Here is a 22,280-nt window from a genome sequence, read left to right on the forward strand (position 1 = left end):
AAACAGATTTCTGTCTATTTTCCTATTATAACAGAAACTTAAGAGAACCTGTCTCGTTATACAAGGAGGATTCTACAGTTAGGTATATCTATATTAATGTAAACCTCACATTTCCCCCCTTTTGGCCATATGATGGCCACATAAATTAATAAATCAATTATAACAATTAACAAACAAGAATTTTACAGAAGTAATTCAAAGCTTTCTAACATAAACTTCTGACTACACTACAGCTAAACGCGGTCACCACACGATAAGCGCAACAGTGACAAGCGCGTTCAAGGCACGGTCACCGCACGTTAAGCGCAACAGTGACCAGCGTACCAACCCTGATAGCCAATTGGCCTTCAGGCACAGGATCTAATAGTTAGACCGACGATGTCGCGCAATTTTCATACTCCTGGGTAGATATTTCATCATAGGAGCTTCTTCGTTGAACTAAGTAGATGTGAGCTTCAGATGTGCGAGTGCACCTGCTAATGAAACACATAATGAATCTATAGCAAAGGTAAAACATCAGAACTGTGTGCAGGAACATCACCAGATAGGCAACTATTTGTTTAAAGAACCCTCCAATTGAACCAAATAAATTCCCTATATTTGTACCTTTAAAAGGATTCCATCCCTCATTGCCTATTTCCCTAGTGGTGTTTTGCAACCCCTTTAATTTTTTGTAAGTGGTTGAGGACAATGTCGCCACTGTCGTCAATCCACGTACAGCAATCATCCTGGACCACCATGCACATCCCCCCCTGGGCCGCTAATATATAATCTAAGGCCAATTTTCTTGTAGCGCCAACTTGCGTACTTAGGCTATTTAAACTGTGTTAGCAGTGACCGCTGCAATGGTCTCATTAAACATATTGTCAATTAGTCCAGAGTAGTCATTTAATCTTATCATCATTTGCATCCCCTAACCTGTCCATGTAGGGAAAAAGGCCCATGCATAATCATTGGCGGTAAACAGACTCCTTTTATATAGATTGTGATGGGGCAATAAATATTTCTTTGCAGTTATAGCTTTTTCTTCTACAACAGCTACTCCTGGAGCTAAGGTGGCTACAGTACATTGACCATAGCTACCTCTTGGCAGCCAGGCATAAGCCCAGCGTCCACAAACAAAGTAATAGGGTGGTTGCAATGAGATTATACCTCGTGAAAACATTTCCTTTGATACATTAACATGTGCTCCTGCTCCTATCATAGCAAGCTCTATTCCTAATAAGTTTGCACACTCTGGGATCCGGATAGCATCTAATACAGTGAAATTACATAAAATTTTATTAATACCTTGATCTGAGGGAAAATTCATATAACCAGTATTGCCCCCTAGGAGCATAAGTAAGGCTATTCCTAGGGACCATGCATCAGTACCTATATCATTTATGCTTACATTTTTCCAGAGCATAGTAAAGTTATATGTGGTGTTATTGCAATATGATTTGGGCAGTCTACCTAGGGATACTAGAGGTGTCTCAGGGATTTTTCTATATCCATGCATATTGTGGGCTTTGAAGTAGGCATTGGTTTTAACACAGGGGTTCTCCAGACAGCTCTGGCTCTATCTGCAGTATGGTTTTGTCCTAAAATGTCCTCTTTACTTAATGCTTCATTTGTTATGGGGATGGCTATTAGTGGCAACCCCTTTGAATCCTTTGGCCTCATACCACATACCCAACATTTTGTTTTATTCTCAGCTAATGCCACTCTCCTTTGCAGCATCATATACAGGTATGGTTCTTCCCAGAACAAGTCTTGAACCTGAAATACATTGACAAAATACACAAATAACACAAGGTGTAAGCCTATCAGTTTAACCATTGTTGTCTTTGGTCACTTTCTTACAATGACTGACGTGAGTCCAGTTAATGAATTCCTCAAGTTTTACTGAAGTAGCTGTCACAAGGAGAAATAATTTTTTATGAGTCTCAGCTAAATGGTTCTGTATGGTAATGACATATTCTGCTAAATTGGAATGAAATGACTGCAACTGCTGAGGTAAATTTATTCTGTTCTAGGTACCTGTCAAACAAGATTTCATATGGACTTAACCTAAGTCTGTGTTTCATTGGGGTAGTTCTTACGCTATACAGGATGATAGGTAAACATTCTGTCCACAGCTTACCTGTATCTTCACACATTTTCCTTCCCTTGTTTTAATTGCACAATTTAGTCTTTCTGCTTTCCCACTACTATTGTGAATTATAAGGAGTATAGAAAGCCTGTGTGATACCCATAGCCTGCATTATTTCCTGGACCACCTGTCCTGTGAAATGAAAACCTTGTTCACTGATAATTACCTCCGGCAGTGAATATCTGCATATTACCTCTGTTAGGGCTTTGTTTTTGCTTTTTCATGTTTTAGCATTTGCTTTGATTACTGGCCAACACTCAGGCTAATCCTGAAAAGACATCAACACAAAGCAGGGCAAACTCATACCCTCCCACATTTGGTAGCTATATGAGGTCAATTTGTAACTTTTGCAACAGGTACTCTGGCCTAGGCATATGCCTTTGCCTTACCTTCACTACTTGTCCAATATTATGTCGCATGCAGATCTCACAATTTGCTGTGACTCAGGCAGCAACGGAGCTGAACCCAGGTGCTATCCAGTATTTACCTACCAGAGCAACCATATTATTCTTACCCATGTGAGTTGGACCATGTGTTAGAGCAGCCATCATTGGGTATAGAGATCTAGGAAGACAGAACAAAGATCCTGCCCTCCACACTCCATCTTCTTCTTGCTGTGCCCCCTTACTACTCCATGCAGCTTTGTGACTGGTAACTTCTTGTCTTTGTAGAGTTTTCAGCATCTCCACATCCACTGGTACAGGTGGAATCTCTGAGATATTGAACAGTGCAACTTCCGACAGGGGGGTGAGAGCTGCGGCTTTGGCAGCGGCGTCTGCTCTTCGATTACCTTTAGCTTCCTTTGACTGCTCTTTTGTGTGTGCTTGTACTTTTAATATGGCTACCCTGGATGGTAACTGGAGAGCCTCAAACAAGTTACTTACTAGATCAGCATTTTTAATTGGTTTACCTGCAGCCGTCATAAAGTTCCGGGACCTCCAAATCGGACCGTAGTCGTGTGATATGGAAAATCCATACCTGCTGTCTGTGAAGACATTGGCAGTCTTACCTGTGGCCAGAGTACAGGCTTCAATGAGAGCATAAAGCTCAGCTTTTTGGGCTGATTTATTTGGAGGTAAAGATTTCTGTACCACTGTTTCCTCCAGTGTTACAACAGCATAACCAGTGTGTGGCTTACCATCCTCAGTGTAGTACCTAGAACCATCAACAAAGAATTTAAAATCTGGATTTTGCAAAGGTGTATCTTGGACATTAGAGGTTTGGATAGTTTCCATGTCTATTAACTCCAGACAATCATGTTCCTCTATCAGTTCAGTTTCCTCATTTGGTAAGAGTGTAGCTGGATTTAGGGTGTTACATCTTTTTAATTTTAGGTTTTCTGGTGTAAGCAATGCAACCTCATATTTTGTTAACCTTGCCATTGACAAATGCTTAGTTTGTACCCTGTTTAGGATTTCAAGTACACTGTGGGGTGTTAACAGATTAAGAGTATGTCCTAGCACCAAGTCAGCCGACTTGGTAAGCATGAGGGCACAAGCTGCTACACTCCTGACACATCCAGGGGACCCCTGAATCACTGGATCAAGTTTGGCTGAAAAATAGGCCACAGGCCTCTGCTTGGAGATATGCATTTGAGTGAGTACTCCTGTTGCATGTCCTTTGCTTTCATGGCAGAAAAGGAAAAATTCTTTCTTGTAGTCAGGCAGCCCCAACACTGGTGCTGTGACTATGGCTTGTTTTAAGGCCTCAAAAAGATGCTTTGCCTGGTTCAGTGATTACAAATGGTTCCCTGGAGACACTCTCATACAAAGGTGTCATCAGCTGGGATGCATTGGGAATCCAATCCCTGCAGTAACTTACTAAACCCAGAAATGTCCTTAACTTCCTGACAGATGTTGGCATTGGGTACTTTTTAACATTGGATACCCTCCTGTCTGCTGTTAGACGGTTTGCTCCTTGTGGAATGCAGTGACTAAGAAATGTTACACATGGCAGACAGTACTGAAACCTTGTTAACTTTTTTTTTTTTTTTTTTTTTTTATAGAGATGATAACATAGCAAACTGAAATGTAAATGTAATACCACTTCTGATGTGCAGGTGATGCTTTAACACTTGTATTTATGTATATTCACCAACAATCCTTTATGCTGCTTAGTCACTGTACTATCCCTCTATTTGTCTCTTCCTTTAAATGCTTATTGCTTCAACAAATATGATACTTGCTGCCGTATTGCCTCTCCATAGACAGTCTTTGCTCCTTTTCAAACCTTCCCTTTTCAAGGCTGCACTACCAGCAGATGTTGTTGCACCCCTAGACATAGCTGCTCCAGCTCCAACACCTTACACCTTGATGCTTTCATCTGGCCACCCAGCAGGCAGTCGCCTCCTAGGGGCATACCTATACATAGAAACATTCTACAACCTGTTCTGGCTTTTTCTGAGATTCTGTAATACACAATTTAATCTGAGTAATTAGCTGTTTCCTTTCTAGCCACTTCTGATGCCTGGCTATAAAATCCTTCCAAAAGTCAAAAAAAGTCATAATCTAATCTTCCACCATCTGGCATTTTAGTTTTCTTGCAAATACTTTTAAACGGGGCTGTAGCCCACGTACTATGGGTGTCTGTCATCCACTCAACTGCTGTCTTACCAGGAGGTTTAGGATCAAGACCTGCTTGATTCGAGCCAAGAGGGGTAGATACATTATTTCCCATCTTTAGCTTACACACTTACTACTTTAAAAAGTGCACTTTGTATCACGGGTTGGCCAACCACTTACTACAAATACATGAGATAAAACCTCTAGACACCTTTTTATCAGACACCCTTATTCTATCTAGCAAACATAATTTCTCAAATGCCTATAAACACAACGTTCCTAGCCCTCTACCTGCAATATATTTAGACCAGAAGATATGATGCTGCAATATGTTCCTAAGCTATCTGCTGGTTCAGTCTACAAAGAGTTAATTTCTGTGTTAGCAACGAAGCTTTTACACAGCGAGGAAAACTTACAAACCAGGGGCCCTTTGACCTGTAGGTTTACCTCTTATCTCAGGCCGGTTAATGAGAGATATATTCTCTCTAGCAGCAGAGGCCTGTTAATTATTAACTAATATAGACTGAACTGAAACAGAAAGCTTTGGCAGACGTGAGGAGTGAAACACTGCTACGCAGCGTTTATACACAGTCTTATATTATTGACATATATTATGGTCTAGAATTTGCGTAAAAACCACTTCCTAATGCCACCTCAATACAGCCACTGATTAAATCAACAAAGCTAAACCGCAGCAACCTGTCTATGATCTATTTATAACACTTTACAACCTTTTTTGAAAAGACATGCATAAACAACAAAGTTACAGCTACAAATTACATCAACACTGCACTGTAAGGTATTACACATGCATTTTCAGAATGACCGTTAATAAACCCCAAATACAATGTTAGATTACATAAAAACAAGCACCACAGACAAGACAAATACATCCAAGTAGCCAAGGTTCAGTTTTTGCGAGGCATTAATACTCACCCAGACCACAAGAGGCTGTGAGAGAGAGGAGACAAAGATATATAGGAGCTAAGTCAAGCGGTTCTTACCAAGTTGACAGATCTTCCACTAGGCAGCTGTTGTCCTGCTATCTCACACCTCAGACGATCCTAGGTGAATATTATCTGCTCGGTCCCTGTTCGCTGTGCCAAATTGTGAAGTCTAAGACCTGTAATATAAATTTAAAGTGAGGCCAAACACCTCTACTCATACGTTGGCTAACGGACTCCGAATTTTAGGCCCTTAGGAAGAAGATCACACGGACACCAGCTACATGTTTGCAAACCAGATCTTCTTAGTTTAATAATGAAAGACTTCAAGTTTTTATAGCATTATAGTCACATAAAGCATTATGTCATTAAGTTAATAATTACAATATGGCGTGATGGGTTCCTATTTCTGACTTTCATACCTGTCAGCTAATAATTTTGCTAAACACTGCAGAAACATACATATCTATCTGACATGTCCTAAGTCCTTTATTATCTGGTTTCAGTCAGCTGATTTGTTATGATAGAGGGAGAAAATTAAACTTTGAAATCATTAGACCCCCTTATCTAGTTTCTATTGCTCTGAGCTGCTGCTAGAGAGAAACAGATTTCTGTCTATTTTCCTATTATAACAGAAACTTAAGAGAACCTGTCTCGTTATACAAGGAGGATTCTACAGTTAGGTATATCTATATTAATGTAAACCTCACAGCACCAAGGAGGCTCTGATATGAAGTGGAAAGCCACAAGCACATTATTGCCAAACATAAACTACTCATAGATGACAATTAAAGTCGTATCGTGGAACGTGAAGGGCCTGCGGTCTCCCTCAAAGAGGTCTCAGGTCCTGCGTCATTTGAAAAAATTACGGGCGGACGTGGCGTTGCTGCAGGAAAGCCATCTTAGAAAAGGGGAAATGAAATTCATGCGTAAAAGTTGGGTCTCCGAAGTGTTTGAGTCACCGGCCCCGCTTCACAAGGCGGGGGTCTTAACGCTGGTTAGCAAGACACTTCATGCTAAATCAGAGCCTCTATGGTCAGATGAAGAGGGTAGATGCCTGGGGATTAAAGTTACTATGCCTGGAGAAACTTTAATAATATACAATGTGTACGGCTCAAATGGAGGCATAGACCGATTCTTAAACACTACTCAGTGGCAAATCACGAAGGAAGCTTCAGAGAATCTTATCATTGGAGGGGACTGGAATGAGGTAGTGCACACGCGGGAAGATAGATCAGGAGGGAGGACAACCCAACGGTTAGACGAGGGGAAAGAAACGGCATTATCCAAATTTCATAAGGCTTTGCAGCTCACAGACACATGGAGGTTCATGCCCCCCTATGATAGAGAATATTCCTTTCATTCAGCAACACATGGAACATTCTCACGGCTAGACTATATCTTTTTGAACAATCGTATGGTCAATAGGCTCCAATCTGACATAGAGGATCTAGTGATCTCGGATAACGCCCCCGTGTCGGTGACTATCCATGAACAGATCCAGAGAGGGTCAGATATCATTTGGAGGTTTCCCCCTTTTTTATATGGAGATGAGGCTTTTCATGCGCTGTTGAAGGGCTGGACGAGCTATTACTACTACTTGGCAGTAAACCCTCGCTCGAAGGCAACTAACCAGTACTCTGCTTCACAGAGACATGGCTAAATGACAACATTCCGGACAACTACTTCAACCTACCGGGCTTCAATCGTTTCCGTGCAGACCGTGAGCACTCTTTCTCAGGGAAAAGAAAGGGTGGAGGAATCTGCTTTTACATCAATGCCAGCTGGTGCTTAAACACATCCATCCTGCACAAATGCTGCTCTCCAGATGTTGAGTTCCTACTCATCAACCGCAGGCCTCAGTACTCGCCCAGGGAGTTCACCTCCTATGTCCTTGCAGGCGTATATATCCCCCGGATGCAGACATCAAGAAAGCCCTAGGTACACTCAGTGACTCCATATCCCTGTGGGAAACATCCCTCCCGGACTCCCTCTTCATTATCCTAGGTGATTTCAACAGTGCAAAGCTTCGCCAGGAGCTCCCCCGATATAAGCAACACATTACCTGCCCCACCAGGAATCAGAATACCCTAGACCATTGCTACACGGTTCTCAAGGATGCGTACAAGGCCACTCGCCGGGCTGCCCTAGGTAACTCTGACCACTGCCTAATTCACTTGATCCCCACCTACAGAAGGCTCCTCGAAACCTCCAAGCCAACTGTCAAGACTGTTAAGAAGTGGACAGAGGAGGCTAAGGGTCAACTACAAGCCTGCTTTGACAGCACAGACGGGTCAGCCCTGGAGGCTCCCTGCCTAGACGAATGAACGGAGAACGTCACCTCCTACATCAGCTTTTGCGAGGAGTCATGCATCCCGACGACGACCATCAGAGTTTTCCCAAACAACAAACCCTGGTTTAACGGCAGGCTACGCCGACTTCGGAGGATCACAGAGGAGGCACACAAATCCGGAACCCCAGAGGAGTTCAGGGAGGACAGGAACACCTTGAATCGCGCGCTGAAGGTGGCCAAGAGAGACTACTCAAACAAACTGAGACTGAATCTCCAGTCCAACAACTCGCGGGAGGTGTGGAGAGGTCTCAGGGCAGCCACTAACTTCAAGACACCTCCCCAGCACACACTTCCAAGCATCACGCTAGCCGAGGAACTCAACAAGTTCTATTGCAGGTTTGAGCATCAACCCACCCACACCGTGGACCCAGCACTCACTCCCCCATCAGGGGATCTTCTTCCCACCTTATCTCCCCACGCTGTCATCCCCCCCATGGCACCGGTAATAGGCTGATGTACTATGGCACCTCCAGAGGCTCAACACCAGGAAGGCTTCTGGCCTGGACGGCATATCCCCATCCTGCCTGAAAACCTGTGCAAGCCAGCTAGCCCCAATCCTCACCACCATCTTCAGCAAATCCCTATCGTTGGGCAAAGTTCCTTCCTGCTTCAAACAAGCCGACATCATCCCAGTCCCCAAGAAGCCAGGAGTCACAGACCTAAACAATTACAGACCTGTTGCCCTAACCCCAGTCATTATGAAGATCTTCGAAAGACTGGTTCTCTCATATCTGAAGGGCCACACCGCCTCCATGATGGATCCCTTGCAGTTTGCATACAGGGCCAATCGGTCGGTGGAGGATGCCATTAATATCAGTCTTGCGCTCATCACAGAACATCTAGATAATCCCAACACCTACGCCAGGATCCTGCTTCTAGACTTCAGCTCCGCGTTCAACACCATATGCCTATACATTCTGCATGACAACCTGGCAGGACTCAGTGTTAACCCCACGCTGTGTACCTGGATCAGGGATTTCCTCACCAACAGGTCGCAGCTAGTGAGGATGAGCGGATGCTCCTCCAGCGTAAGAATCACCAACACAGGTGCCCCTCAAGGGTGTGTGTTGTCCCCAATTCTCTTTTCCCTGTACACAAACAGCTGTACTTCATCCGCCGACTCTGTCAGGGTCATTAAGTTTGCGGATGACACCACCATCCTGGGGCTCATTGGCGAGGACGGGGAGCATGAATATAGCATGGAGGTTGAGCGGATCCACAGGTGGTGCAAGGATTACAATCTCGTACTAAATACAGCAAAACCTGTGGAACTGATTGTTGACTTCAGAAGGAGAGCTCCGTCTCCTAGTCCGGTTTACTTCGATGGTACTGTGGCCTCGAGGGTACACAGCACTCGGTTTCTGGGCACCACCATCACTGACAGCTTGAAGTGGGATGAAAATACCACCGTAACTCAAAAGAGAGCCCAGCAAAGGCTGTTCTTCCTCAGGCAGCTGAGAAAGTTTGGAATGCCGCGGGAGCTAATGACTAGTTTCTACTCTGCCACCATCGAGTCTGTCCTTTGCTCCTCCATCATTGTCTGGTACTCTGGGGCAAACGCAAAGGACAGACGAAAACTACAGAGGGTAATCAGTGCTGCTGAGAGGATCATCGGGTCACCCCTGCCCCCCTCCACTCATCTAGAATGAGGTCCAGGGCCAACAGGATTACTCAGGACCCCTCCCACCCTGGCTGTCGCTTCTTCGACAACCTCCCCGCTAGGCCGCCGCTATAGGACCATTCTCACCAAAACCGCCAGGCACAGAAATACCTTCTTCCCTCAGGCGGTCCTCCTACTCAACTCAAGCTCTCTCCCAAAGGGCACTGTCTAATCTTCCATAGCTGCCCAGCAGATGAAAACATGCCTATAGGTAGGCCCCTGCCAGATTATTTTACAGAATGTTTGTCTATTTTACAAATAGCTCGTCTATCTGCACTATGAACCGTGTTGTAGTTAAATTGTTGTTATTGCTGTTTTTGTATCTATTATCTATACCATGTTGTTGTTATCATATTGGCACTACATTCTAGTTAAATGTGGTCGTCATTGTTTCCTAGCTACTATCTGTACCATGTTGATGTTACTAATTTGCACTACCATGCACTATGCCAATTGCCATGTGTCCAAACATAATTCCAGGTGCGGCATTTGTCGTACTTGGCGAATAAAGCTGATTCTGATTCTGGTGGTTCGAATACAGGGAGGACAATATTAGACACAGGGCAGATCCCCATCTCTTTTGGGACATGGCTAAGGCAGTGCTGAGAGGCCGTATTATAGCATACACCGCGACAAAGAAAAAGGATACATCTAAAAAGTACATGGAGGCAGTTGTGCGTCAGAGGGGCTTATAGAAAATACAAAGCCGACCCAAACGAGTGCACAAGAGCGGAGTGGATGGCAGCAAAGGCTAGTTCGGACCACTGGTTCAGGGACAGGGAGGCACTATCCAGATTATATCTGGACTTGAAAAACCACAAACATGGTAGTAAAGCCGGGCGCCTACTAGCCTGTATGGCTCGGGGACACTTTGCTCCTCCTGGAATACATGCCATAAGAAAGGAGGGGGGAGAACTGGTGAATCACCCTAAACAGATTAATGATGTATTTACCTGATTTTATGAGTCCTTGTACTCGGATCCTGAGAGGGTTATCTCAGAGGGAATACGAGACGTGTTGCAGCAAGTCCACCCGCCCCGCCTAACCCAGGATGAGTTAGGTAGCCATACACTGGTCAATTTGCCATTAGATCGACCAACTGACAGATCCCTATCTGATCGAATCTGATCAGAGAGGGATCGTATGGCTGCCTTTACTGCAAACAGATTGTGAATCGATTTCAGCCTGAAACCGATCACAATCTGTTGAGCTGCTCCTGCCGCCTGCCCCCCCCCCCATATACATTTCCTGAAGCTGGCTCCGGGTCCTCTTCTCCGCGCTGCACCGCATCCCAGCCTCCCGCACCGCACCGCATCCCAGTGCACACTGTGTCACTCCGTGACCAGGAAGTTCAAATAGAGCGCCCTCTATTTGAACTTCCTGGTCACTGGAGTGACACAGGAAGTTAATGTACGCTGGGATGGAGCAGGAACAGAGCGGTGCAGCGCGGAGAAGATGTCCGGGAGCCAGCGTCAGGTAATGTATACCTGTATGGGATTGGCCGCCGCTAGCGACGCGCTCCCTACCCGCGGGCGATCGACGGTAATTTCCTGCACGGAGCGATTGACGGACCGATCCAATTTCGGGAGGAAATCGGATCGGCGGGTGCGTTTAGCGCAAACGATTGGCAGAAGATTCGATCCCAGTGATCGAATCTGCTGTCGAACGGTGGCAAATCGGGCCAGTGTATGGCCAGCTTTAGAAGGGTTAAATGCAGAAATCACAGAACAAGAAGTCAGGGCGACTATTAAAAGCTTGGCCAACCATGAGGCCCCGGTGCCAGATGGCCTTCCAGGGGAATTCTATAAAATCTAAAAAGATGAGATTACCCCAACACTCCAATCAGCCTACAACAAAACTCTAAAAGGGGAAGGCATCCTGGGCACCGGGAAGCAAGCATATATTAAACTTTGGGTCTAAACTTTGGACAGATAAAAATAGTGCAAACTCTTTTTGCAGATGATCTTCTACTGCTCCTTTCCGATCCGGTCCATCAGCTGCCGAAAGCCTTCAAAATTATTCAGGAAGTAGGTCAGCATTCAGGATTCAAAATGAATGCACTAAAGTCTGAGATACTGATGATATCTAAGCTAGCAGACCAGGGGTTAGCCAGAGGGTTGGGGGTACAGGTGGTGAAAGAAAAAATTCGATACCTAGGAATAGAAATAGGTAAAGATCCGAGCTCCCTCTACACGCGCAACTTCACTCCATTAATCAAATCTATAACTGAGCAATTACAGAGATGGAAGGAGATTCCACTGGGGGTATTGAGGAGGGTGGCGCTAGCCAAAATGGTGAGCTTTGGAAAATTGTTATACCCACTGCAGGTTATTCCACTACTGTTAAAACACAAAGATGTCCAAACTCTAAACTTAGCATTTACAGCATTCCTGTGGAAGGGTAAACGGGCACGTATTAACCTGGCAAGGCTTCAGTTCCCAAAGGAGATGGGGGGGCTGAACTTCCCAAATATTAGGAGGTACAATCTAGCATGTTTAGGCATGTTAGGGACTGGATAGCAAACACGTCCCACTTTTCAAATTTACAATTGGAAAAACACATAGCTGAACCATGGGAGCTAACAGGTCTACTACATGCGGGATGGCCTTCTCTTCCGATAAGACTAAAGCACAATGTGATCTATAGAGACACCCTGTTGACATGGAGAGAAATCCGTAAATTATATCACCTCCCATGGAAGATCTCTAAATACATGCCCCTAGGGGGAAACCCAAACTTCAAACCAGGCTCCTTACACGAACAATACAACAATTGGGAAGATAAGGGTATCCTAAGGCTGGGAAACCTGCTGGATCTCCGGGATCATAGATTATTAACTTTCAGAGAGATAACGCAAATGTACGATATCCCGAAATCTGACTACCTAATCTATGGTCAAGTTAGGTCGTATGTGCGAACCAATCTGAGAAATGTGGCGGCTATAGCTAAAATTACACCATTTGATACATTCTTAAAACCCAGAGGAGTAAGATTGTCTCTGTCGGAGATCCAGCGGGCTATTGCAGCTGATTATTATTATTATTATTATTTATTAGATTTATATAGCGCCAACATATTACGCAGCGCTGTACAATAAATAAGGTTACAGACAATGATAACAGGGGTGACAGAACAATACAGGTAATAGACAATAGATACAACAATACAGGTAATAGCAAAAAGATACACAACACAATGCAGACAGTAGTAGAATGCCAGATCATAAACTGGAGTGGTAGTGGTAACAAGTTCCAAATTCTGGGTAAAGTGCACACAGTCAAGTATGATACACAAGGGGAGAGGGCCCTGCCAAAGGCTTATAATCTAGAGGAAGGGGTTGGTGACACAAAAGGAGGGGATGCAGCAAGAAGTTATTGGCAGAAAGGATTAGGGCAGTTTTGAGTTAATGTAGGCCTCCTTGAAGAAGTGAAAGAAGCTAAAGCAAAACTTAACATGAGTAGCTGGGCAAGAACCTTTCCGATCCCACAGATAGAAGAGAAAATACTGGAGGGAAATAACACAGTTAGGCGAGTACTAGCTAGTGAAAAGTTGAGAGAATCACATCTATTGATGATTTATAAGGCGAAATACGCATTTAATATAAGATATAAACATCCGAGGGAAGGGTACTTGGACTATTGCCCAAAATGTAACCATCCTCAAGCTAATATGGTACATTGCATTTGGGATTGCACAGTAATACAGACATTCTGGGACTCAGTATGTGAATTTGCAGGTAAATTGAGTAAGCGCACAATAGTAAAAGAACCTCTGATGCTTTTATCTAATGCGATTCCCACAGATAACGAAGCAGATAAATCCAGAAAAGGGCCAGACATCACACATATAGTAATGATTGCTGCAAGGAAAACATTATTTAATAAATGGATATATCATACCCCACCATCTCTGTGGGATGTACAGGAGGAAATGAGGCATCTCATGCAGCTGGAAGAGCTGGACGCTACCATAAATATGGAAAAAGGCACAAAAAAATTATTCCGCAGATGAAAACCTTTCCTTTTGCACACCTTGTCGGACTCGGACTTACAACAGCTGGTACAGCCATTCAAATATACCTCGTGGTATGCAAATGCTGACCTGTCTGGGTCACTTGGAAGACTAAAATTAAGAACTGAAGCAACCTGACTTGATACGGATCATTAATATTCCCTTGGACATTTTTCCCTCGTGGAGCCATATAAGAGGAAAGACTTCCTTTAACGCAGGAGTGACCGTTAGGGGAGGGGGGATGGAGGGGTGGGATTAGGGGGGGGCGGGATAGGGGAGAACCTGTTAAAGTTGTCTTGATAAACACCTTCCTTAGAAGGTCATGTAAGCTACAGATGTTTAAATGAAAATGTTCAATAAAGCATTTAAAAAAAAATGACCTGTAAAATCCTAAAGGTACTCATTGGACTTTGGGCCCCTTAGCGCACCTAGGCTGCAAAAAAGTGTCACACATGTGGTATCGCCGTACTCAGGAGAAGTAGTATAATGTGTTTTGGGGTGTATTTTTACACATACCCATGCTGGGTGGGAGAAATATCTCTGTAAATGACAATTTTTAGATTTTTTACACACAATTGTGCATTTGGAATTGTTGTTTTCCAGACAATTGTCTGGAAACCAAATGCCTCAAAATGACCTGTGAAATCCTAAAGGTACTCACAAGAATTTGGACCCCTTAGCGCACCTAGGCTGCAAAAAAGTTCAGGGGTATAAGCAACTCAGCGATCTGAGGGTGTGGGCGGGTAATTAGGTGCCCGCAAGGGGGAGATTAGGGTCTGATCTGATGGGTAGCAGTGACAGGTGGTGACAGGGGGTGATTGATGGGTGATCAGTGGGTGATAAGAGGGGAGAACAGATGTAAATAATGCACTGGGGAGGTGATCAGGGGGGGTCTGAGGGCGATCTGAAGGTGTGGGCGGATGTTTCGGTACCTACAAGGGCAGATTAGGGTCTGATCTGATGGGTAGCAGTGACAGGTGGTGACGGGGTGATTGATAGGTGATCAGGGTGTGATTAGAGGGGAGAATAGATGCAAGCAATGCACTGGTGAGGTGATCAAGGGGGGGTCTAAGGGCGATCTGAGGGTGTGGGTGGGTAATTGGGTGCCCGCAAGGGGCAGATTAGGGTCTGATCTGATGGGTAGCTGTGACAGGTGGTGACAGGGGGTGATTGATGGGTGATTAGAGGGGAGAACAGATGTAATTAATGCACTGGGGAGGTGATCAGGGGGGTCTGAGGGGGTTCTGAGGGTGTGGACGGGTGTTTGGGTGCTCGCAAGGGGCAGGTTAGGGTTTGATCTGACAGGTGGCAGTGACAGGTGGTGACAGGGGGTAATTGATGGGTGATTGACGGGGGATCAGTGGGTGATTACAGGGGAGAATATATGTATACAGTACACGGGGGAGGGGTCTGGGGAGGATCTGAGGGTGTGGGGCTGATCAGGAGCCCCCAGTGGGCAGTTTAGGACCTAATCTAAAATATAGCGTTGACAGGGAGTGATTGATAGGTGATTAGGGGAGTCATTGGGTGCAAACAGTGGTCTGAGCGGGTGATCAGGGGGGGGGTCTGAGGGGTGCTGTGGGCGATCAGGAGGTAGGATCAGAGTGCTTGGGTGTTTACTAGAAGGGCTGACTCCTGCCCTGGTGGTCCCTCGATCACTGGGACCACCAGGGCAGGAGGCAGCCTTTGTTAGCTTAACAAAGTGTATTATACACTTTGTATGGGGCAGATCGGGGGTTAACAACCCGCCGGCGCTGCTAATTGGCTGGCGGGTTGACGTCGCGGGTAGGCGGAGCCTAATGCCAGCGGATGCGGGCACTCAGTCCACCAGGTACCGCCGCTGACAGTGGCATAGCAATAGGGGGTGCAGAGGTAGCGATTACATCGGGGCCCTTCGGCCAAAATCGGACGTATAAAAAAATCGGAATCGCATGCATCGTGTGCAAGAGGCCTTAAACAGTAATATGGTTCATTGCTCACATCTAGTTGGATGAGTGGTTGGGCAGTGGCCCATGGTGGGGGGCGGAGGGTTCTTTGGTGGTGGCGTGGAGTGTCTGCAGGGGGCCATTGGGGCCCCAGGTGGGTGACACTTTTTGATTTTGTGGACCACCACAGAACCCCTTTAAAGCTATGTGCCGTTTTTATAAGTCTTATTTTGCCAATTAATATATCTATTTATCTTACTAATATTATAAATGTGAAAGTTTGGATGTTTGTTACTCAATCACGCAAAAATGGCTGAACGTATTTGTATGAAATTTGGCACATACATAGAACATTACCTGAAATAACATATAGGATCATTTTAATCCCAATAACCAAAAAGTGGGCGGAGACAAATACACATTTCATTGGGGAAATGTAAACTGCAGCCATTCTTACACTTTTAATGGTAGGGTTCTCAAACTTTGCACAGTTGCTCACTGGGTGACTGGGATTAATATTCAGAAAAGTGGGTGGTGCCTACAAAAGCCAATCAAAATTCACCTAATGATTTTCAAGGGGAATATTTCATTGCTGACATTCTTGCACTGTTAATGGTACATGCCTCAAACCTGGTACAGTTAGTCATTGGGTGACTGGGGTTCAAATTCAGAAAAAGGGGGTGGAGTCGCAAACAGCCAATAAGATTTGTTTCATTTTAATGCAAATTATTGATGTCAAAGACCGCAAAGCTAACAAACTTGGTCTTTGAGTAATTATGTGTTAGCGTTATTTTTTTTAGTATGTTTTAAACAGTTTGATTTTGATTTTAACCCATTCGCGTTCCGTCGTTTTCACTTGAGAAATGTTCTCCTGCCATTCATTAGCCTATAACTTTATCACTACTTATCACAATGAACTGATCTATATCTTGTTTTTTCCGCCACCAATTAGGCTTTCTTTGGGGGGTACATTTTGCTAAGAGCTGTAAATGCATTTTAACAGGAAGAATAAGAAAAAAACGGAAAAAATAATTATTTCTCAGTTTTCAGCCATTATAGTTTTAAAATAATACATGCCTCCATAATTAAAACTCACGTATTGTATTTGCCCATATGTCCCGGTTATTACACCATTAAAATTATGTCCCCATCACAATGTATGGCGACAATATTTTATTTGGAAATAAAGGTGCATTTTTTCCGTTTTGCATCTATCACTATTTACAAGTTTAAAATAAAAAAAATATAGAAATATTTCATCTTTACATTGATATTTAAAAAGTTTATACCCTTAGGTAAATATTTACATGTTTTATTTTTTTATTGTAATGTTTTTTTTTTTAATATTAAACATTTTATTTGGGTATTTTTGGGAGGGTGGGATGTAAACCATAGTTTTATAATGTAATTGTGTGTTGATTTTAATTTTTTTTACTTTTAGTTGTAGTTTTACTTTTTGGCCACAAGATGGCAGCCATGAGTTTATTTACATGACGTCACTCTAAGCGTAACACACGCTTAGAGTGACGCATGGGGGAGGCAACAGCCAGAAAAAGCGCAGCTTCCGAGAGAAGTTGTCGCTTTTTCAGCGGGGGAGAGGAATCAGTGATCGTGCACCATAGCCCGATTCACTGATTGCCTGGCTAATGAACCGCAGGCCGGGAGCGCGCGTGCACGCGCGCGATCCGCCGCGGGAGCGCGCGGTAGCGTGCATGATTCCTGGACATAGTTTCTACGTCCAGGAACCAAAATAGGTTAAGTATGTTTTAATCAGTCTGTTTTGTTGTATAAGAACTACTTTTCCCATGAGTCTGTGGGCTGTAAGCTCACTGGCAGCTGACACACACTGAACCAATGATTAGCAGTGCTTGTCGGATGACTAGCATTGACCAATTAGAGAACTCAGACTAGCGATCAGCTGAGTGCTCTCACCCAATGGCATGCTTATAATCAGTTTCTATGAGAATCTCATTGAGGGAAGATTTGAATATGGACTATCACCAGATAAGGTAATCACTGTATATATAATGCCCGTTACGCTCGTTCTCCTATGCTCTGATGACAGCGGAAGGCCGAAACATGGTCAGGAAGGAGAACGGGCATTCTCTGAACTACAGTCTGGTGACTTTCTCAGCACTTGCCACTCTACTGATTATTGTACAATAGTATATTGATGCGTTTTAAAGCAAAAGGTTCCAGTGTGCATGATGAACCCAAGATGTGAGTTTGTGTTTTATTTGAATGATTTTGAGTTGTTGCAATAAAGTGTACACCCCTGTGTATGAACTTAGCCCTGACTCCTGCATACATATTTTTTTGGGTGACAGTCACTGTCTCCAATATTAAGCACAAGGTGTCTGCAGGCTTCACAGTGTGCAGGAGTGCAATAGAGAACACTGAGGATTATTGTTTATCTTTGACATACTGTTCCATGGTCGATTGGAAAAACTCTGGCCGCTGATTGATTATATCAATACACTGCACATACTCCTAGAACATTATGAATTCACATGATTTGATGGTGAACATTAGCTTCCCATTCGATAAAGAACTCTCTTGAACTATTGTCTATTGTCCCAACATACTTTTCATTTGATTTCATTAGTGATTTTGGAAGTTTAAGGCATTGTTTGATGTAAGAATAGGGCAGTTGACAGTTACACTTCACCCATTTGATAAAACATATCACCCATTTCTGAATGTTGCTTGACACCATTTTTCTTATTCTTGTTTAAAAAAACATAATCTTTTTTTTCCTAAGCTTCTATAGCCCTTGTCCTTCATGCAAGTTGGTAATGCCAGGACAGCTGAGTCGGAAGGCGTGGTTCTCCACTGTCTCAAAAATACCAGCCTGCATGGATCATGATATACAGAAACAGAAATCTTGCTCCTCCCCTGCAAAAACCTCTTGCACATGTGGAGGACAAGGAACTGACCCTGACCTTTGGTTCAAGGGGGAGTTGAAGGCAACTATTGCCACGCATGTGAAGGTAGGCCTTGGGCAAAACTTATGGTGAAATCTGGGCGTCCCCTCTAATAATTAGCAGACCACCAGATGTCCACACCCTCACAGGTAATTTGTTACCTATTTATAACAAAAGGTTAGCAAAGGTTTATTATAAATGAAAGCCACCAATACAATATTTATTAAATAATGCTAAAAAGTTTTTTTTCCATCTATTTCCTTTTTCCATTTGCATAATTTTATCTTCTCTTATGTAGCTTTCTTTCTTCTTCCGCATACTACCATCCTGTGATATCATCTTCTTCTGTATGCTTCTATCTTTTTCTGGTATTTTTCGGTACTCTTCTTTCTCCTCTTTTAAACATTTCTTCTAGACTACAGTTTTTATTTTGTTTGTTTTTTTCTGATCTGCACCCATATTTTCTTTCAAAATCTGTATTGTAAACCTGTTTGCTGCATGACTGTCTTTTCTGCACTACAGCTGCAACACCGCCATACACCATTGTACTACAACTACCACTTTAACCTTCCTGGCGGTTCATTTCTTTCTAGATTTATGGGTCTAAAAGCGGTGCATTTTTTTCAAGAATTTTAGGTCTCCAATTCTTAAGACATAACTAACCAAAATATGTCGGAATAAAGGTCTTGTAGACATCCCATGAATAATCGTTGCCACTTTACTGACAATTTTCTGAGCATGAGCAGTTGTTTCCGTGATATTGCAATGTGGGTCTGTACCCACATCACGATATCACGGAAACAACTGCTCATGCTCAGAAAATTGTCGGTAAAATCGCAACGATTATTAATCGGAAGTCTACAAGACCTTTATTCCTGTCCTTTATGACCTTTATGACTGTCGTTATGACTGTCATGGCAGAGATGACAGACAAGCTCATTGAAAGCACAGGATGTTTACAATATAGCCATTTGGTTCCCAACTGCTTCTGAGCTAAGTACTTCTGCTGAACTGCTTTACTCTCTGTACTCACCACCTGGTTGGTCCTGCGATGTCACCGTGATGACGGTCGTCAGCAACTCCTCTTCCTACCGATGGGTTTGCATGACATCACGGGAATCGGATTGATCAAGAATTCAAGCGATTGCGGTACTTTGCACGGGAGTCGTCAGGGATCCTAGCGATCCGATCCCCCGTGTCGGTCGTTATTGCGGCACGATGCTGTGTGATGTTTGCATGTTCGTGTGCCGATTCCCATGATGTCATGCAAACCCATCAGTAGGAAGAGGAGTGGCTGACGACCGTCATCACGGGGATGTCGCAGGACCCACCAGGTGGTGAGTACGGAGAGTAAGGCAGTTCAGCAAAAGTACTTAGCTCAGAAGCAGTTGGGAACCAAATGGCTATATTGTAAATATCCTGTGCTTTCAATGAGCTTATCTGTCATATCTGCCATGACAGTCATGTGACACAGGGGAGAGATCAAATTACAACCTAAATTAGACACAAAATGAAGGTGGATTAGACAGGCTAAACTTTCTACATACATACAGGCTGCATTTCCCTGTTTACCTTCTGTCTTGTGCAAGATTGCGTCCAGATGGGGGATTAGACAGGATAGACTCTTTATATACATACAGAATGCATTTCTCCTTGTCCTTCTATCCTGTGCAAGATCATGTCCAGATGGGGGATTAGACAGGATAGACTCTTTATATACATACAGAATGCATTTCTCCTTGTCCTTCTGTCCTGTGCAAGATCATGTCCAGATGGGGGATTAGACAGGCTAAACTCTCTATATACATACAGGGTGCATTCTCGTTTTGCTTCTTTCCTGTGCAAGATCGTGTCCAGATGGGGGATTAGACAGGCTAAACTCTCTATATACACACAGGGTGCATTATCGTTTTCCTTCTGCACTGTGCAAGATCGTGTACAGATGGGGGATGAGAAAGGGTGCATTCTCGGTCTCATTCTGTCCTGTGCAGTTTGGGTTCACTTTAATTTCTACATCGCCCCCCCCCCCATGATGTCACTCGCACCGTGCTGATTGGCAACCAGGATCCAGGAAGAAGAGAGGAGAAGGGTATCCCGGTGGCCTGCATGAGAGCCCTGGTGTCCCACTGGGCAGCACGGATCGTGTGTGGGACCCAGGAAAGCTTCAGGAGCCACCATTTAAGCTAGCCCAATTGTAAACTTTTCCTGTAAAATGAGCATCTCAGTGCTACTTTATTCATTTTGTTCTCCTTTTCGTTTATTTCAAAAGTTGGATTTTTACAAGTAACTTATCTACTATTTCTAATGTGGAGGAAACAACTTGAAACTACAGATAGTTAAACAATACTGAACTTATGTTGTACTAATGCAAAGCTCCTATTATCCAGATACATGATATTTTTTTCTTCTCTCTCGGCTTTTCACCTACTGTTCCTTTGCTCCAGACTTGTGTGTAGAACATCACTATGCTTTCTCCTTTTTTCTTTTCTCTGCACTCATGTGAGGGATTTGCATGTGATTTGTACACTCCTTCACCATTAATGGTTTATTTACTTTGGTTTGGCCACTTTTAAGAAAACCTGCTTATGACACAATTTCCCTGAAATCCATTCCAAAATGTAGTTATTTTATAATAAAAAAAAAGAAGAAAAAAGTTCTTCAGACAAAATTCCACTAGTTTGCTAAAAGCTAATTTATAATTAACATGCAATTATATACTTACTCATTAAAAACCAAATCTGGAGCAAAAAACAACATTCTGGAGTTGACATTTTTGAAGGATCTCCATCCCATTGCAAAGACCATAAGGCCCATCCAAGAATATTGTATGACCGTCATTTGGTCATTTACGTGCAGGTTACGGAAACCTAGAGGTGTGAAAAGCAAATCATTGGTACACATGCACAAAAGCATAGTCACTTATCCCCAGTAGTCTCAAATACATCAATTATTACATAGCTCTGATGTCTGAAAAAGATAATGTTCTAAGAAGGATTCAAGATGTAGTGTTTCAACAGGATTAATTTACTGTCACATAAAGTCCAAGCAGGCTATGCTAGTTTAAAGAAAACCTGAACTGAAAATTTAAAGTCAAAATAAACATACACAAGTCATACTTACCTCCCGTGTAGTCTACTCCTCAATCTCTTTCTCATTTTCCGCGTCCTGTTTGTCCACTGTGAACAAGGAAATTCCCCATCCTCCATTTTGAAAATGGCCATTACCCCATAACAGCTTTCTGGTCAGCACACTGTTAAACTGTAACATTGCCCACTTGAGCTATAGAGTAACATGGACATTACTTGGCACATCAGTTGTCCTCTCAGCTATAACTGACAGCAACTGATATACTTCAGTTCTGACAAAATGTTGTCAGAACTGGAAGGGATCATTTCCAGAAGAAAATGGTGAGCTTCTGAGAGGAACTGATAGCAAGGTAACTATGTAATGTTCATTTGAAGTTACCTCCTGTGTTTATTTTAAATATTTTTACTCAGTACAGGTTCCCTTTAAGGGTCACCAGCCTATTCAGCCATTTAAACATAAGGAACAAAACACGCATTGCACAGAAACCAAAATTAAATGCAAAACTTTAAAGTATCAAAATGTTATATTCCAACCAGTTATGGTAAAACATGTATGCGGTTAACTTTTTTATGTTTAACTCTTGATTGAAAACTGTCTAAGGCTGGTTTCACACCAGGACGTTGCGTTTTAGGGGACGTTATGGTCGCATAACGTGCCCCTAACGCAACGCCTGGTGCTCCC

General features: G+C 43.4%; 1 protein-coding gene across 1 annotated transcript in view; it reads right to left on the reverse strand.

The window, feature by feature from the left end:
* AR (androgen receptor) overlaps positions 1 to 22,280 on the reverse strand; it is a 640,061-nt gene that overhangs the window by 41,127 nt on the left and 576,654 nt on the right. The window contains exon 5 of the mRNA XM_068247667.1: positions 21,235 to 21,379. Coding sequence (XP_068103768.1) covers positions 21,235 to 21,379 — 145 coding nt within the window. The remainder of the gene's footprint in view (positions 1 to 21,234; positions 21,380 to 22,280) is intronic.

The sequence above is a fragment of the Hyperolius riggenbachi genome, chromosome 8 (assembly GCF_040937935.1).
Source record: "Hyperolius riggenbachi isolate aHypRig1 chromosome 8, aHypRig1.pri, whole genome shotgun sequence".
NCBI lineage: Eukaryota > Metazoa > Chordata > Amphibia > Anura > Hyperoliidae > Hyperolius > Hyperolius riggenbachi.